Source organism: Aspergillus terreus, genomic scaffold (assembly GCF_000149615.1).
Source record: "Aspergillus terreus NIH2624 scaffold_3 genomic scaffold, whole genome shotgun sequence".
NCBI lineage: Eukaryota > Fungi > Ascomycota > Eurotiomycetes > Eurotiales > Aspergillaceae > Aspergillus > Aspergillus terreus.
This window is the reverse complement of record NT_165926.1, coordinates 2,309,263-2,323,709: the sequence shown is the minus strand read 5'-3', so window position 1 is coordinate 2,323,709 and position 14,447 is coordinate 2,309,263. Positions and strand designations below refer to the sequence as shown.

General features: G+C 52.5%; 5 protein-coding genes across 5 annotated transcripts; 4 read left to right on the top strand and 1 right to left on the bottom strand.

Annotated features, from left to right (window-relative positions):
• Positions 1–741: 741 nt before the first annotated feature.
• Positions 742–2,070, top strand: ATEG_02720 (uncharacterized protein; the record flags this gene model as incomplete). The annotated part of the gene is made up of 1 exon (XM_001211898.1): positions 742–2,070. The coding sequence occupies one exon, from the start codon at positions 742–744 to the stop codon at positions 2,068–2,070; it is 1,329 nt and encodes a 442-aa protein (XP_001211898.1).
• Positions 2,071–5,147: 3,077 nt separating this feature from the next.
• On the bottom strand, positions 5,148–8,308 carry ATEG_02719 (uncharacterized protein; the record flags this gene model as incomplete). The annotated part of the gene is made up of 5 exons (XM_001211897.1): positions 5,148–5,639; positions 5,691–5,894; positions 5,940–6,016; positions 6,063–7,877; positions 7,933–8,308. The coding sequence occupies 5 exons, from the start codon at positions 8,306–8,308 to the stop codon at positions 5,148–5,150; spliced, it is 2,964 nt and encodes a 987-aa protein (XP_001211897.1).
• Positions 8,309–8,885: 577 nt separating this feature from the next.
• Positions 8,886–11,128, top strand: ATEG_02718 (Zn(II)2Cys6 transcription factor; the record flags this gene model as incomplete). The annotated part of the gene is made up of 2 exons (XM_001211896.1): positions 8,886–9,434; positions 9,488–11,128. 2 exons carry the CDS (start codon positions 8,886–8,888, stop codon positions 11,126–11,128), a joined length of 2,190 nt encoding a protein of 729 aa, XP_001211896.1.
• Positions 11,129–11,559: 431 nt separating this feature from the next.
• ATEG_02717 (uncharacterized protein) lies at positions 11,560–12,837 on the top strand (the record flags this gene model as incomplete). Its single annotated transcript, XM_001211895.1, has 1 exon — positions 11,560–12,837. The coding sequence occupies one exon, from the start codon at positions 11,560–11,562 to the stop codon at positions 12,835–12,837; it is 1,278 nt and encodes a 425-aa protein (XP_001211895.1).
• Positions 12,838–13,432: 595 nt separating this feature from the next.
• Positions 13,433–13,933, top strand: ATEG_02716 (uncharacterized protein; the record flags this gene model as incomplete). The annotated part of the gene is made up of 1 exon (XM_001211894.1): positions 13,433–13,933. The coding sequence occupies one exon, from the start codon at positions 13,433–13,435 to the stop codon at positions 13,931–13,933; it is 501 nt and encodes a 166-aa protein (XP_001211894.1).
• Positions 13,934–14,447: the final 514 nt, after the last annotated feature.

Genomic DNA, 14,447 nt, shown 5'->3' with positions numbered 1-14,447 from the left:
GTGCATAGAATTTTGCATCTTCCCAAAGCCGTCAAGCTGCTGGTTCTAACACTGTCCCCCAACGCAGTAACGTCACTCAAGATGAAGTACTACCTCAGCCAAAGGATACCGCTGGAGGCCTTCAGCTGAGGGTCAAGTTGGCCACCTCTGAATAGCTCTCTGAAACCACCGACGATCGTCTGCTGAGGTGACGTCAAACATGACACGTCCGCATTGAATGCCAGGCAGCATTACAGGGAGGAATGTCTATTCTGCATACTGCTTAAAGTGAACTGTGCGCATACTTACCACCTCGGTTCATGATAGGGCGGCAGATGCCTCCCCGATCACACAGTTGTAGATCATCTTGCCCGCATGGGGATGGTGGGCCGTGTTGCGATTACCCCGGGTAGATCCACCTAGACGATCTCGCTCGTTGCCTCGCCCCGACCCTGTTGGAAACGAAGATCCTCTGCTTATTGCTTTTTTGAGAGGCACGAGCGCCCACGGTGGCTGGCTGAAGAGCCTTGGGGAGGAGAGGGGCTTTATGCAACCAGCTGTACTTCGAAGAAGCAGGAAGGAACTATGATCCCAATTGTTCGTCGACCAAGTTCCACCGCCGGGGGCTCGGGGCGAACAGGTGTTCCCGCCAAAGACTATAAAGGCTGCCTCTTGAGCAATGGAAGGAAAAAAACAAACAAACAATTAATCAATCTTTCTGCTACCTGCGCGAAGGAACCAGAATCTCATAGTCCACTCAAGATGGTCCGAGTCAGCCTCCTCGCCTGGGGAGTCCTCCTCGCCAGCCCTATCCTCGCCCAGGAACAAGGTGGCAGCGAGCACCCGGAACTCGACAAATACTGCCAAGAGCAGTACCCCGGGAAGCACGCGTGGTGCAAACGCGAGTACCAGGGCCGGTGCATGAAATGCGGCACCTGCGAGGGCAAAGGCGAGAAATACTTTGACCCCGTCCTGCAGGAGGAAATCTGCTGCTGGAACGCGGGCGAAAAATGGAACTGGAATGAAGAAGCCAAGATTGGGAGCTGCTGTGCTTCTGATGCCGCTTTCTTGGTGGACCCCAAAGCCAAAAAGGGCGACTGCTGTCCGCCGGAAGGCCACAAATACTTCTACGACGAGAAGTCCGGGAGGGGCAGCTGCTGTCCTGCCGCCTCGGTGGGCTTCGATGGTGATACATGCCAGGATCCCTCTCCACCACCCGGAAAGCCTGATGACTCTTCTCCGCCTTGCGGTGGAGGTGGAGGAGGGGGTGGAGGTGGAGGTGGAGGTGGAGGAAGTAGTTGTGGAGGGGGCGGAGGCGGAGGCGGCGGCGGCGGAGGGGGTGGTCAAGGAGGTAACGGCAGCAATGGCAACAACAGCCAGTGTCCTCCCGGCTGTACGCCGTGCCCTGGCTGTGGTCAAGGCCAGGGCGGAGGTCCAGGAAACGGTCAACCCAAGCCAGGAGGACCTGGAAAGACTCCGTCAAAGCCCGTGAACACCAACTGTGCCGAGAGGATCTGCCCTGATGTCAACGGGGACACACTGGGCCTGGAGTATGGCTCCTGCTACCGTCTCAAGAATCCGAAAGGGGAGGCCTTGTCACGGCGACACACGGGCAACGATTATGTTTGGGGTGGCTACTACGGAGATCTGTATCAGTTCCGCATCTGCAAGTCCACGGCGGACTGTTCGAAAGGTGGCGAGCTCGGCATCAATGACAATTTTGTCATCAATGACCAGCTCGGCACGACGACCGACACGTCTGGGAAACTCTTTTGGATGGTCTCGGGCGCTTTGTGGCATTTTGCTGCATCAGATAACGCGGCCAGCGCCGTTCGATTCTCTGCTCGGCCGTGGTGTGGCGACACCTGTGGTATTTGCTTGCGAGGCGACGTCAAGGGCTTGGGACCGATCTGTCCAGCCGCCAACCCGGGCATTGGCTTCAAGGCCAATCCTCGCTACTGCCAGCCGCTGATCGTGGAGAAGGTGCCATGTATCAATGAGGACGGCACGCTTGAGAGACCCAACAAGGGAGACAGTGCTAAAGCTCCTGCTGATGCTGGGGCGAAGGAGGCTGGCCATCAGGAGCTGTGAATGGGGCGTTTCTGGGGTACTATGGATTCATGAAAGCCAGTAACCGAGAACAATTTCAAGTACTGTAGACAGATCAGCCTTCTTCATCTCTGGTGGAGTCTTCTTAATCGGCTTTTCGCTTGGGTATCATTTCTCGCACATACCTACCTAGTTAGGTACGTAGCAAGTAGAGTTGGATACAACCACGTAAGGTAACAGGTAGTAATTGTGGAAGGCCATGCTTCTGAAATGAAAGCCATGTGTAGCACAACCCTGGGCTTCCACTGCAACATACATTTACTGCGTACTTTGCCGAACCACTGTACACCATTGGCAGGAAATCGCTGATATCATCAGGATGTACCCCAAGGCACCGGCTCTCCTATGTGAGAACAAGGAACGCGTGCACAGACTCGCATCCAGCCGATGGAGTTCAGGGACAATACGGAACGCTGATCCAATGAGACCAAAATGAGGAGCTTGCAAGCGAGGCACTGCAACCGAAGGATCACAATCCTGGCAAGTGACCGTGTGCGTACCAAACTATTCTATAATGGACGCGGAGTAAGAGGGGCTAAGATGCCAGTGTCCGAGCCCACAAGTGTGTGGAAATTAAATAATATGTTGGATTTTCTCATGGTTGTACAATAATAAACACGCTTATCTCTGCCTTGGCCTGATCCGCATCGCTCGATGGTGGCTACACCATTACGAGAGATTCCGTAGAATCTGAGCGCCAGACAGTTTGCTTCACGGTCGTCTGCATGTATATCCTTGGTGGAGCGGATGGAGACGCCAATGGCGTGGCATTTGGTGCCCGAGATGTTCTGGACGTGGAGTTCCGAGATCCCCTAGATCCCATTCGAGGGAAATATTGCTTCAGAAGAGGACGGAGGGGGGGAATGGAAGCACACATGACGGCGAGGTTGACTTCGACCAGAATCCACAGCCAAATCTCGTAGCCCTCCCCTGGGAATGGATAATTAGTTATCTTTCTCGTCAATGTTCCAGCTGGAGTACGAACAGGTGAAATCATAGGTGATGTTTAGTGTGCGATAGGCATAGTAAACCCGGATGGCTGATGCCACACAGGCCCTTTAACAGCGTTAGCAACAAGTCAGTTAAAGTGTGAGGAATGTAATCTATACAGTAGCCCTATGTTCATCAGGGCAATCAGGATCAGTCGCTCACGAATCGGGAGCTGGAGCATCCACAGGACCCGCATGGGGAGGACCAAGACCATGAGGTCGGTAACGAGATTCGTTATGGAAAAAGAGAATGTTGAGGCGTTTTGATCGATGCAGTTTGGGGGGTTGTATTGGAACGTTTCCCAATAGTCTTTGAGCGGCCTGCATGCGAGGAAGAGGGCGATCATGTATGCTATATCGGTCAATTATCAGTCTTCTTCAGAAATACAGACTTTGAATCCATACCAAGACCCCATGATACTATCAAGGCGATCATCGCCCAGGTCAAACGTCTGGATATCGGTTGTGTGAAAAAGCGTAGGTACGAGATGAGAAGGGAAAGCTTGACCAAGGTCATAATAATGACAAGCAGGAGCTGGTTAAACCAGCTGGTCTGTTCAGCTAAGATTAGCGTTCATCTTTAGCCAAACGACGTGATTCTGAGTACCATTAATGTAGGCTTTGACCACTCCGGCTTGACGTCCCAGATATGGTGGCCTGGACAAGATCATCAGACATTATTCAGTCAACCAACACAGGATACTGACCCCAGCCGTATGTGGTTCCGAGATTCGCAGTGACAGTGGAACATATAATAAAAGCCTGCCAACGCTACATCAGACAAAAGCCATGTCAGTACATCATAGAGGGACATACAACAGCGAGCACCATCAGCCAATCATCCCATCCAGCCGTGTTCTTCATAAACAAGCGCACCCATATGCGGAGCACCACAACGGCTGTGCTCAGTATCAAAAGAATGATCCCAACTACAAGTAGTTGTGGCCCTTGATACTCTGGGTTCTCATAGTTGGGTTCTGGCCACGACGCCTTGACCTCCACAGAAGCATTCCTCATGGTGGCGGACCGGACGTTTGCTCTTTCACGCGGTTGTCAGGACATAGTATAGTCGTTTCAATGAAGCACCTTGAGGCACGTAAAATCAAGATGCCACACCGAAGGGTTTTCCTGCATGGTATTTCCAGGTCGCGACAAGGGCCTGGGAAGGCTTATCTTATGAACCCTCATGATCAGGCGTTCGGAGAACTACCCCAGAACCAGAGGAAGCACCGTCCCCGGATGTGCGGGGAAACGCCATCATCACCTGGGGGTGATGTGGCCACGAATAGCATGCCCGCCCTGGTGTCTTGCCAGACTGGCGGGGACCAATAGGGCTGGAATCATCTATTAGGGTTTTGCATCGCTTGTAGATGTCCAGGATGTTGTTCCTCGGTGCAATACCCCTGCGGTGGCTTCATCCAAGCGAGGGACAAGACCCTTCGGAGTCCACGTGGGAAATTACTCCGCGGGGTTCTGTGAAGTGAGCAATACGAGGGTGAGTCTTGGCTGTTGGGTCGAGCCATGGATTTATCTGCGTCTGGGGTATTAAGAGGAATTGAAGCTCCGTTGCTACCATGGAACCTGGAGTCTGGAGTCTTCTGTTCTACAGTAGGTCTCCTGTATGGCCATTTTCAGCAGCGTCCGGCAGTTGATGGACATGTCGTTCGGTATTTCTGCATCTCCGAAGGATGCCAGTAAACCGCTGCACGAGGGCGTCACCGTCGGGGGCGAGTTCAAAGCTCGGTAATTCCTGTGGCTTGTGGCAACTTGGCATCATATGAAAGCCGAGTTTTGACTAAATCTCCTAGGACTGTGCTTTGCCTGAGGGAACGCGAGGGGCCCGAGTGTTTCTCCTCATTCTCCAAGTTGAATAACCGAAAGATAGAGGATGTAGAGACGCCAATATAGTAACTACCATAGAAACTGATTAGAATGGTGTAAATTGAGCGAAGACGCCACGGTAGATACCGGTTCATAGTCATGTTCGCCACAGAGCGACGTACAACGATTGTCTAGAATTGTATCTAACCTGTCAAGCAGATCCATAATACCATGCCCTAGCGACTCTTCTTATTCGGAATTAAACTCGTCAACCACACTCAGCGGTGGTTGATACTCTCTAACCTGCCTCCATTCCATCTGGAGACCAAATCCCTCGGGCCCTCCTACCTTCATGGCTTTTTCAGTTCGCCACAGCGGGTGCGCAGCCATAGCAATAACGTGCACCTGAAGGCCATAGCGAAGATCCTGCGACCCGAGGGCTTCCCCGTCTTGACCCAAAATGGAAACGAGATCAGGTACCGTACAGATGACCGTCTGTTTCGAGACGTCGCGTGGATTGTCCCCATCTGCGTATGCGGCATAGAGATACTCGTTTTGGAACGGGACCACCAAGTAACAATCATCGGTTTGTGATAAAGACGCTTGGTTTGACGGGGCCTCGCGTTCATCGTTGCCGACTGGGGCAATAGTGCAGGTGCCCATAGTATACCCTTGACTCACGTCGCGTTTCGCGTCGACAATCTTCCCACTGTATAACAGTTTGCCGGGGTTGACATCGAACTATTAATTGTGTCAGCCGTCTTCCTTTTTCACACCTGACGAGCTCCATACAATCGCCTGGATGAGGTCCTTCTTGGACTGACGGGCGGAGTGGATGGCTCGGCCGATGTACCACGATTGGGAGATTGTGTTAGGAACGGTGTATTGCTTGATTACATCCCCCGAGAATGGAGCTGACGATGCTCCTGCCTGGGAACCAAGATCCTCGCACAGGACGCGCATCATCGTCTCAATACGCCGGGTACTCTGGGCATTCTACATCCTTAGCTCGTGGAGCCATGTATTCAGGCGGAGACTCACCGTTACAACAGCTGTATTCCCTCTTCCATCAGCGAGAGCAAATGGCAGTGGATTCACGCCGTAGATAAAGGGGAGGCCTGTATCCTGTTAGTCATGTGCTAAGTCCCCGTATAAAGTGCATACAATGAGCCATAGTGGGATACGCCCTTCCCATCATATCCCCATCAGCCACGGGAATGCCATGTTCCACACCCATTGGAAAAACAGACAATCCATTGCCACCGCCAATCTCACCAGTCACCGCAACGTTGGCATCAAACTTTCCCGATATCTTGACGCAGGCCTCCATTGCAAGTGCAAGCTCGTTTCCTGCAGGAAGACGCTCCCCGGCTACGCTCGGCGCGCCGTACCAGGAGCCCGACACGCAAACATCGGAGTCGTTGAGGCTGGAGAGAGGAACAACTCTCATTTTCCCTGGAGACCTGTGCAGGATGTCTAGACACTGCAGGTACTGTAACCGCGAAGGTCCTCCACCGCCAGTTCCAAGAACCCCAGTGCCAGTGGCGATGAATTCGAGATCGACTGGTGTTAGATACCACACATGATTGCGCACGTCGGGTCGATATGTTTCGATGTTGATGTCAGAGGATGGGGTGACAGAGTAGGAGTCAAACTTGGTAGCTTTGTTTAAGCCCCCTTCAGGGTTCAACGGTCTGTCGTTTATGTATTGATCGACCGGGGTATCTGAGGTCTGCTCCACAGCCCCACGAGAAGAGAGCTTGCCGACAGCTTTGACGACCAGGCGAGTCGCCTTGCCTGTCACATATGACAGGGGAATCTTGGTGATTTCTGCGATTTTAACATCACTTGGGTCCGCACCGCGAGCCACGGCCTTTGCAATAGCCCTTTGCTTCGCATCCTCCACAGCTTCATCTTCACCCCCTTCGTTGTTCGCTAGCATAACAATGATATCCACCTCGCCAATGACCTTAGCGATTGCTGCTCCCACTGCATTCGCGGAGCCGTAATGACGCGGGATAATACACTCCGCAACACCGCGCAACGGGTCCATCTGGATAATGGAGCCCCCTCCGACAAGAAGTAGGGTTACCGGTTGTTCCGAAATCTTCATCTTATCAACGGCCTGCTCGAGCATCTTGCGAATACAAGCTCGGGCCTTGGCGATGATATCCTCCGGAATATGGGCTACCTTCGACTTGTCGCCTATATCGGCCTTTCCGCAAGCAACCACAATATCCGTGGCAGTCATTACGTCCCCTCCAAAGACCAGCGCCTTCCGGGTGATTTCGTGGCCAACCGATTCTGGGCCTACACGCACGGTATCACCTTCTATCGTCACGATGCTCCCTCCACCAAGCCCAATAGAGAGCACTTCCGGCATGGAGAATGCCGTTTTTACACCTCCGACATCGACGAAGTTTGGGGCCGAGCGGGGAAATCCGTTTGGCAGCAGTGCGCAAACATCACTTGTAGTGCCGCCAATATCCATGACCAGGACCTGGGTAGCTGATTGTGCTTGGTGTTGTTTCGCGAGGAACGCTGCGCCGATCGCACTGTTGGTAGGCCCGCTGGAGAATGTCTTGATGGGAAGGTTCGCTGCTGAAGTGGCATCGGTCAAGGTCCCGTCATTCTGGGTGAGATAAAGCGTGCACTTTAGTTTCATCTGGGCCAAGGCTTGTCTGAAAGCTACGATTGTTTTCCTCGCTAGCCCCAGGATGGAAGCATTCAGAATACTAGCGTTCTCCCGTTCCAACAGTCCGATGCCTCCAACGGTGTTAGAACAGACAACAGATAGGGAGGACTCCAGTTTCAGCATTTGCTTTCGGCAGGATTCTTCGTGGATGCCGTCGTAGTCGACTGCGGAAAACACTCCAACTACGGCGACGGTCTGGATACCTGCCTCCTGGATGCTTTTGACCGTTGCTTTGATCTGTTCAGAGTCCAGCGGAGCAATCTCCCGCCCATCGATTTCCAGTCCTGCGTTGGTTAGGCTCATACATGATCCATGACAACCATGCGGCGTGCCACCTACCACCATCCAGATAGAACACCGGCCCCTGCATGATCTCCCTCAGCTTGGGGGGAAATTCCGCGAACGGAGGCACCATCCTAGTGAAAGGCCCACATAATCGAACGACAGCCACTCTGCTGAGGCGGGTAGCATCTGCCTGGACGACCGCATTAATGAAATGGGTAGTTCCGATCGCAACGCTCAGCACCTCGTCCCGGTTGTCGACCCGGGATTCAGCCAGGACATTCTCGATGGCCGTAGAAATGCCCGATGTGATGTCGGGGGTCGTGGGCGTCTTGGTAGAGGCGTAGACACGGGGATCTGTATCATCTGCGTTGAGCAGAGCGGCGTCGGTATTGGTGCCACCGACGTCGACCCCAATGCGATAATGAGGCATATTGCAAAGTCAATTGTAGTTTTGTTCAAGAGAATCTACCGTCTACGGACCTCCGAACTGTCAACAAGAGATTGATAATCTAGCGTTATCTGCCCCACTCTCGGCGGAACCCCGCCGGATCATACGTTATCAGATCATCGGAGATCGATCATCCGGCTGAAGGCATGAATAGCATGAGCATGAGGCCAGCTCACTGATCGTTTGGTAATGAATTTTGCGCTCAGGTGTTGATGGTCAGGGTGAGATGTACTCATCCGTACCCCGTTGTGTACTGGCGGATATATGATGCTATGGCGTTGGTATATGTATCCTTCTCAGGGGATTATCGTTGCCACAGCCCATATCTAAGACGTCGCAGAAGGTATTTGAATACAATATATTCGCTCTGAAATCCATGCCAAATCGTCAAAGTCGTATGTATGCACCAGTTTCTTCAACATCTGGGCGTGGTGAACGGATGGTGTCTGACTAATTTCCCGAAGCGTCGGCATTTTGGCTTACTCCCGAAAATGCCGCTCTCGTCCGCGCATGGAAAAAATCACCACCGCTGCATTACTTACGTCTATACATCGACAATATGGACATCCCTCAGCCTCGGAGACGGAGGCCGGCTCGGTCTTGCATTGAATGTCGACGGCGCAAGATCAAGTGTGACCGCAGTAACCCGTGTGGCCAATGTGTCGCTGCTCACAGTCCCTGCGGCTACAAGACGTACAACAGTGAGCGAGCCATTCAGCATTCTCAGGCAACCCCATCTGAGCCTTCGGGGTTGAGACAGGAAGCGACTACACAGAGACAGAACCTGAGGGGTTATTCGTTTGCCAGCAATGATACTCCTCAAGCCGATCAATCTTCCGGGATAGAGCCCGGGGCAACAGAGAATGGGCTTCGAAACGCCACTGGCAGAGAGGGTGCGCGGTTGCCGAGCCAAACTGACCCTACCCTGCATGATATAGCGCAACGTTTACAGAGACTGGAACAAGGCCAAGCAGCACATTGTCTCCCCGATGTTGCGGAGACAGGCCGAGACATTCTTGCGGATCAATCAAGACTGTTAGGGAGCTATGTTGTTTTAAACAAATCCAAGGTCGTGCGATGGAGCTTCCGGATGGGCACAGCCAAACAGGTTAGTTTTCCAATACTCCTGCCTGTCTAGAACATCACTAACCAAGTCTGCAGTTTCAATCGATTATAACTTGCTACACAGAAGCCACCGGAAATGGCAACGGAACAGCTTTCCAAGGCGCCGATACGAGAGCCCTCCTCACTCAGGTCAATGACCTCCTTCAAGAATGCAAGCTCCTGGCGAGAAGTACAAAGCTAGGACGACCGAGCAGACGCTTTTCGTCTGCAGATTTCGACCTTTTACCCCTTCCGCGTCAGTACGCCGACTCGATGGTAACGCGGTATTTTCAAACTTTCGAGCTGGTGCATCGAGTACTCCATCAGCCAACATTTCTGGCCGAATACCAACGCTATTGGAGCCATCCGGAAAGCGTGACGCTTGATCTGCGGTTCAAAGTCCTCCTAGTCGTGGCAATAGGATCAAGTGTGTCAGCGCCTAGGGACAGTGACCCTGGGTTTCGGCGTCGTGCTCAAAAATGGATATATGGTGCTCAGATGTGGCTTTCAGGACCACTCGAAAAAGATCGGCTCAGTATTACCGCTCTGCAAGTATATTGTCTAACTATCCTTGCGAGACAAATATACTCCGTCGGCGGTGATCTTGTTTGGATGTCGATGGGATCGTTGATCCACACGGCCATGCAAATGGGCTTGCATCGTGACCCGAAACATCACCCGTCCATGTCCGTACTGGAGGCTGAAAACCGCCGGAGGCTATGGGCTACGATTCTGGAGATGGCCGTTCAGTCGTCGCTGGATGCGGCGATGCCCTGCCGGATGGCCTTGGACGAATTCGATACAGAGCCGCCTTCAAATATCAACGATGATGAACTAGATGAATCAACAATCACAGTTGAGTCAAGACCTACGAGTGTATACACTATGTCGTCGATTCAAATCTATCTGCTCCAGTCACTGCCAGTCCGGCGTCGCATTGTTCAGATGCTTAATGGGTTGCATTCGAGGCTTCTCTACACGGAAGTCCTCGAGGTCACCTCAGAGTTAATGGACGCCTATCGATCATGCAGCAGATTTATGAGCAGTAACAAGGGACTTGGTGTCACATCCTTCCACCGGAACCTACTGGACCACCTTGTTCGCCGCTTCATCATACCTTTACATTGGTTTTTTGCCGTCGAAGCTCCAACAAACCCGTTGTTTGCGTTCTCTCGGACTGCTATCCTCGACGCAGCCACAACCATCATCCATACCGAGCCAGATGACGGCTTCGCGCACCTAATGGTTGTAGGGGGCGGTTTATTCCGAGAAAGCCTAAGAAATGCAGCCAATGTAATCAGCCTCGAGCTTATCACTCATGCAGAGACGGAGCGTCTGAACGGGACGCTACACCGCGATTCAAAATATAGGGCTGTTTTGAAGCAGGAGCTAGGTAACCTAACGGATCTGTTCTCAGAGAGAATCCGGCAGGGGGAGACTAATATCAAGAGTCCGATGTTTTTGAGTATGACAATGGCACAAGTCGAGGCAATCGAAGGCGAAGGCAACATCTCAGAAGAACATGCCATCGCAAAGAGTGCGAGAGATAGTCTGGAGACTTGTCTGATGATACTACGGGACTGGGCCAGCACAGTTCCTTTGCCGGTCGACACATACGCAGGAGACTGGCAACAGCTGTGGGACTTCGATCTGGATTCGGGGTTTGAACACTTCTTTCAGGGTAGTTCTTTCCCTTGAATATTCTCCTGGAAGTGTTCCGATGTCTTTCTGTTGTATTATAGATGGTTCCGAGCAATATATCATGCTCCAAGTCAATTCGAAGAGTGAAATTCTAGAGACGGCGGAGATCTTTATCTAGTTGAGTAACTCTCGAGCGTAAGATCCGTATTTACCACGGTATGACTTATTTTATTACCGGATCTTGCTTCTTGCACATGTCCGAGCCGTGGCCTGTCATGCTCCGACTCGGTCTTCGCTTATATCGAACATATCGAATACACCGAATGCCGAATCCACCACCTGGTATATAGATCATGAGAGTGCCCCCTACTTCAGAGCAATGACACAGCCAGGCTTCATCTATATTTTCTGATACGGGATATTTACATTCCACGTAATTCCCCGACTTGGCCGAGACGTACGTGCACCAGTCCTGACCGTAGCAGACCATGACCCCCCTGAAGATTCTCATCAACGGCGCCGGTATCGCCGGCAACGCTCTCGCCTTCTGGCTCTGCCGACTCGGCCACAACGTTACAGTCCTCGAACGAGCCCCCAAACTCCGTGACACAGGACTCCAGGTTGACCTCCGCGGCCACGGGATCGAAGTCCTAAAGCGCATGGGCCTGGAACCCGCCTTCAAAGCAAAGTCCATTCCTGAACGCGGACTGCAGATCGTCGACTCCTCCGGCCGCCGACGTGGCCACTTTCCCGTGAACACCTCAGGCAAAGGGCCACAGAGCTTCAGTACGGAGTACGAGATCATGCGCGGGGATCTGTGCCGCCTGTTTTACGAGGCGTCCCAAGACCGTGCGAAGTATGTTTTCGGGACGTCCGTCAAACGCTTTGCAATTATAGACGACGGTGTGGAGGTGGAGTTTACGAACGGCCTGACGGACCGATTCGACCTCCTGGTTGGCGCCGACGGGCAGGGCTCCAGAACACGTCGGATGATGCTGGGATCTGGAACCCACGATGGGTTCTATCCTCTTGGTGGGACCTTTGTGGCGTATTTTACCATCCCTCGCCCCATACAGGACGGAGAAGAATACCTCGCCACTATGTACCTGGCCCCCGGGAAACGGGGTATCATGACCCGGCGCCACAATCCCCACGAGCTACAGGTGTACTTCGGGTGCGTTGGCAATGGGGAGGGAATCCAGGACGTCCGTCGAGGCGACGTGAAGAAGGAGAAAGAGATTTTGGCGGAGGTTTTCCAGGGCGCAGGATGGGAGACGGAGGAGTTATTGCGTGGTATGATGAACGCTGACGATTTCTACTGCGAACGCCTGGGTCTTGTCAAACTTGACTCCTGGACCTGTGGACGGGTGACACTTGTCGGTGATGCAGCGTATTGTCCCTCTGCAATCACTGGAATGGGCACGACGAGTGGGATTGTGGGTGCATACGTCCTGGCTGGTGAAATCGTGCGACACTGCGGGAGGCCGAGACAGAGTGCGTTGGACGGCGAGCATGCACTCGTTGCAGCGTTGGAGGCTTACGAGCAGCGGCTGCAGGTCTTCATGGCGCAAGTGCAGAAAGGGGTCCTTGAAGACCCAGCTGGGCCGTTTGACAACCTCTTTTCCACAGCCTTTGGTATCGCGATAATTCACCGTCTGGTGGGACTGGCTTCCTTCTTCCAGATCAACCTTGGCAAATGGTTTCTGCGTGAAGAGATTCATGGGTGGGATCTTCCGGATTACGAGGAGTTACACGCGCGGACCTAAACTGTATATTAGATTACCAGAGGGTCTAAGATGGGCATCTCTATGGATCTCATAAACGGGGGCTTGGACCGCGTTTATATTCTTAGGGAACAGGCAGTTTTGTTCACTTTCATGGCGTTTTGCTTTGATGTCAATTCCAATGAAGCTGTAAACCACCTTGTCATCCTCGTTTTCAATGTCTCTCCAACCCATTCAATTCGGATTTGGTGATCTATCTATATCAACAACCATATTGCACGTGACCATGATTATGCAATCCACTCGCGGCCGCATCGGCTTCGTCCGCCTGTGAATCGGTTCACCCTCCTAAACTATCATCGGAATCGATAGGCGAGTGGACTCACCATTCAGTATGCCCCCAACAAGAAGTCACAATGCACAGAGGCAGCAAGAGCAAGAAGGAAGGATGTCGCTAGCCATTGCTGCCATCAACGAAGGCAGATACCTTTCTGTGCGAAAGGCAGCCAGCGATTACGATGTGTCAATAACCACCCTTCGGAATCGACTGAAGGGCGTGACTTGTCGAGCACAAAAACGCGCCAACTGCCATAAATTCACCCAAAACGAAGAAGACCAGATTGTGCAACGGGCCTTGATGTCTGTACAACATGGCACCATACCTCCACGAAGCCATATACGGCAAATTGCCAACGCTCTTCTGTCCGAACGTGGCAGCACCCCTGCCCAAACGGTTGGGCAAAACTGGGTGACGAATTTCATAAAGCGGCGGGCAGAGCTCCAGGTGTTATATCCTCAACGGATATCTCGGCGATATATAGACCGTCCGTCTGATGGCGGAGAGGCCACGGCAATGGAAGAACTTCATGGCGGCGTTCGGACAGGAAGCCAGCCAGGAAACCATCCTATGCGTGTGACGCTCCAGAGACTCACCAAAATTGAAAAGCACATCGCCGCCATAAGAGAACAGCTGGAAATGCAACCGCATAACGCTTCATCTCCTACCCGCCTTGAACCATTCATCAAAGGGATCGAGGCCATGATGGGAGTCTATGTTGATTTAATGAAGGAGGCTGGGGAACCTCAAGCCTCTGTCCCGGGAAATGAGGAGAGCGTGTTATTTGAAATTGGAACATAACAACCTAGGCACCCTAGGTCAAGTCTGTGGGTACATAGAAGACGACGGTGCACTCTTATCCTTCTCTAACTAAAGTCCTAACGAGGCACCACTTTATGGTCTGCCAGATAGGTCCGTCGGAATTATTTGGGGGTCCTCCCTGACTGCCGCAGAGCTGGGAAGCACCGCTTGTTCGTCCAGAAGTGGTGCTGTGTTATTGCAAGCGTGTGGATGTTTTTTTGGGCATACCAATTACTGGAAAGCTGGAAGAGATGTGTCAGGAGGCTTGCGATTAGCAATGGATAATTTTTGTTTATTTCTGGACTATACCACGGGCTCAACAAGCCCACTAGAGGATTGACCTGACCACTCTTGGCAGAACGAAGCAGAGCTGATAGGATGCTGTAACCTTTCCGCCCATGCTGTCCTACCTAGAAATTCCCGGCCTTGCAGGACGCTGGTATCGGGTCTCTGCAGGATCGTGGTGTGACTTACGTTCTACGTGCCATCTGCTATTATAGAGAAAATTGGACCT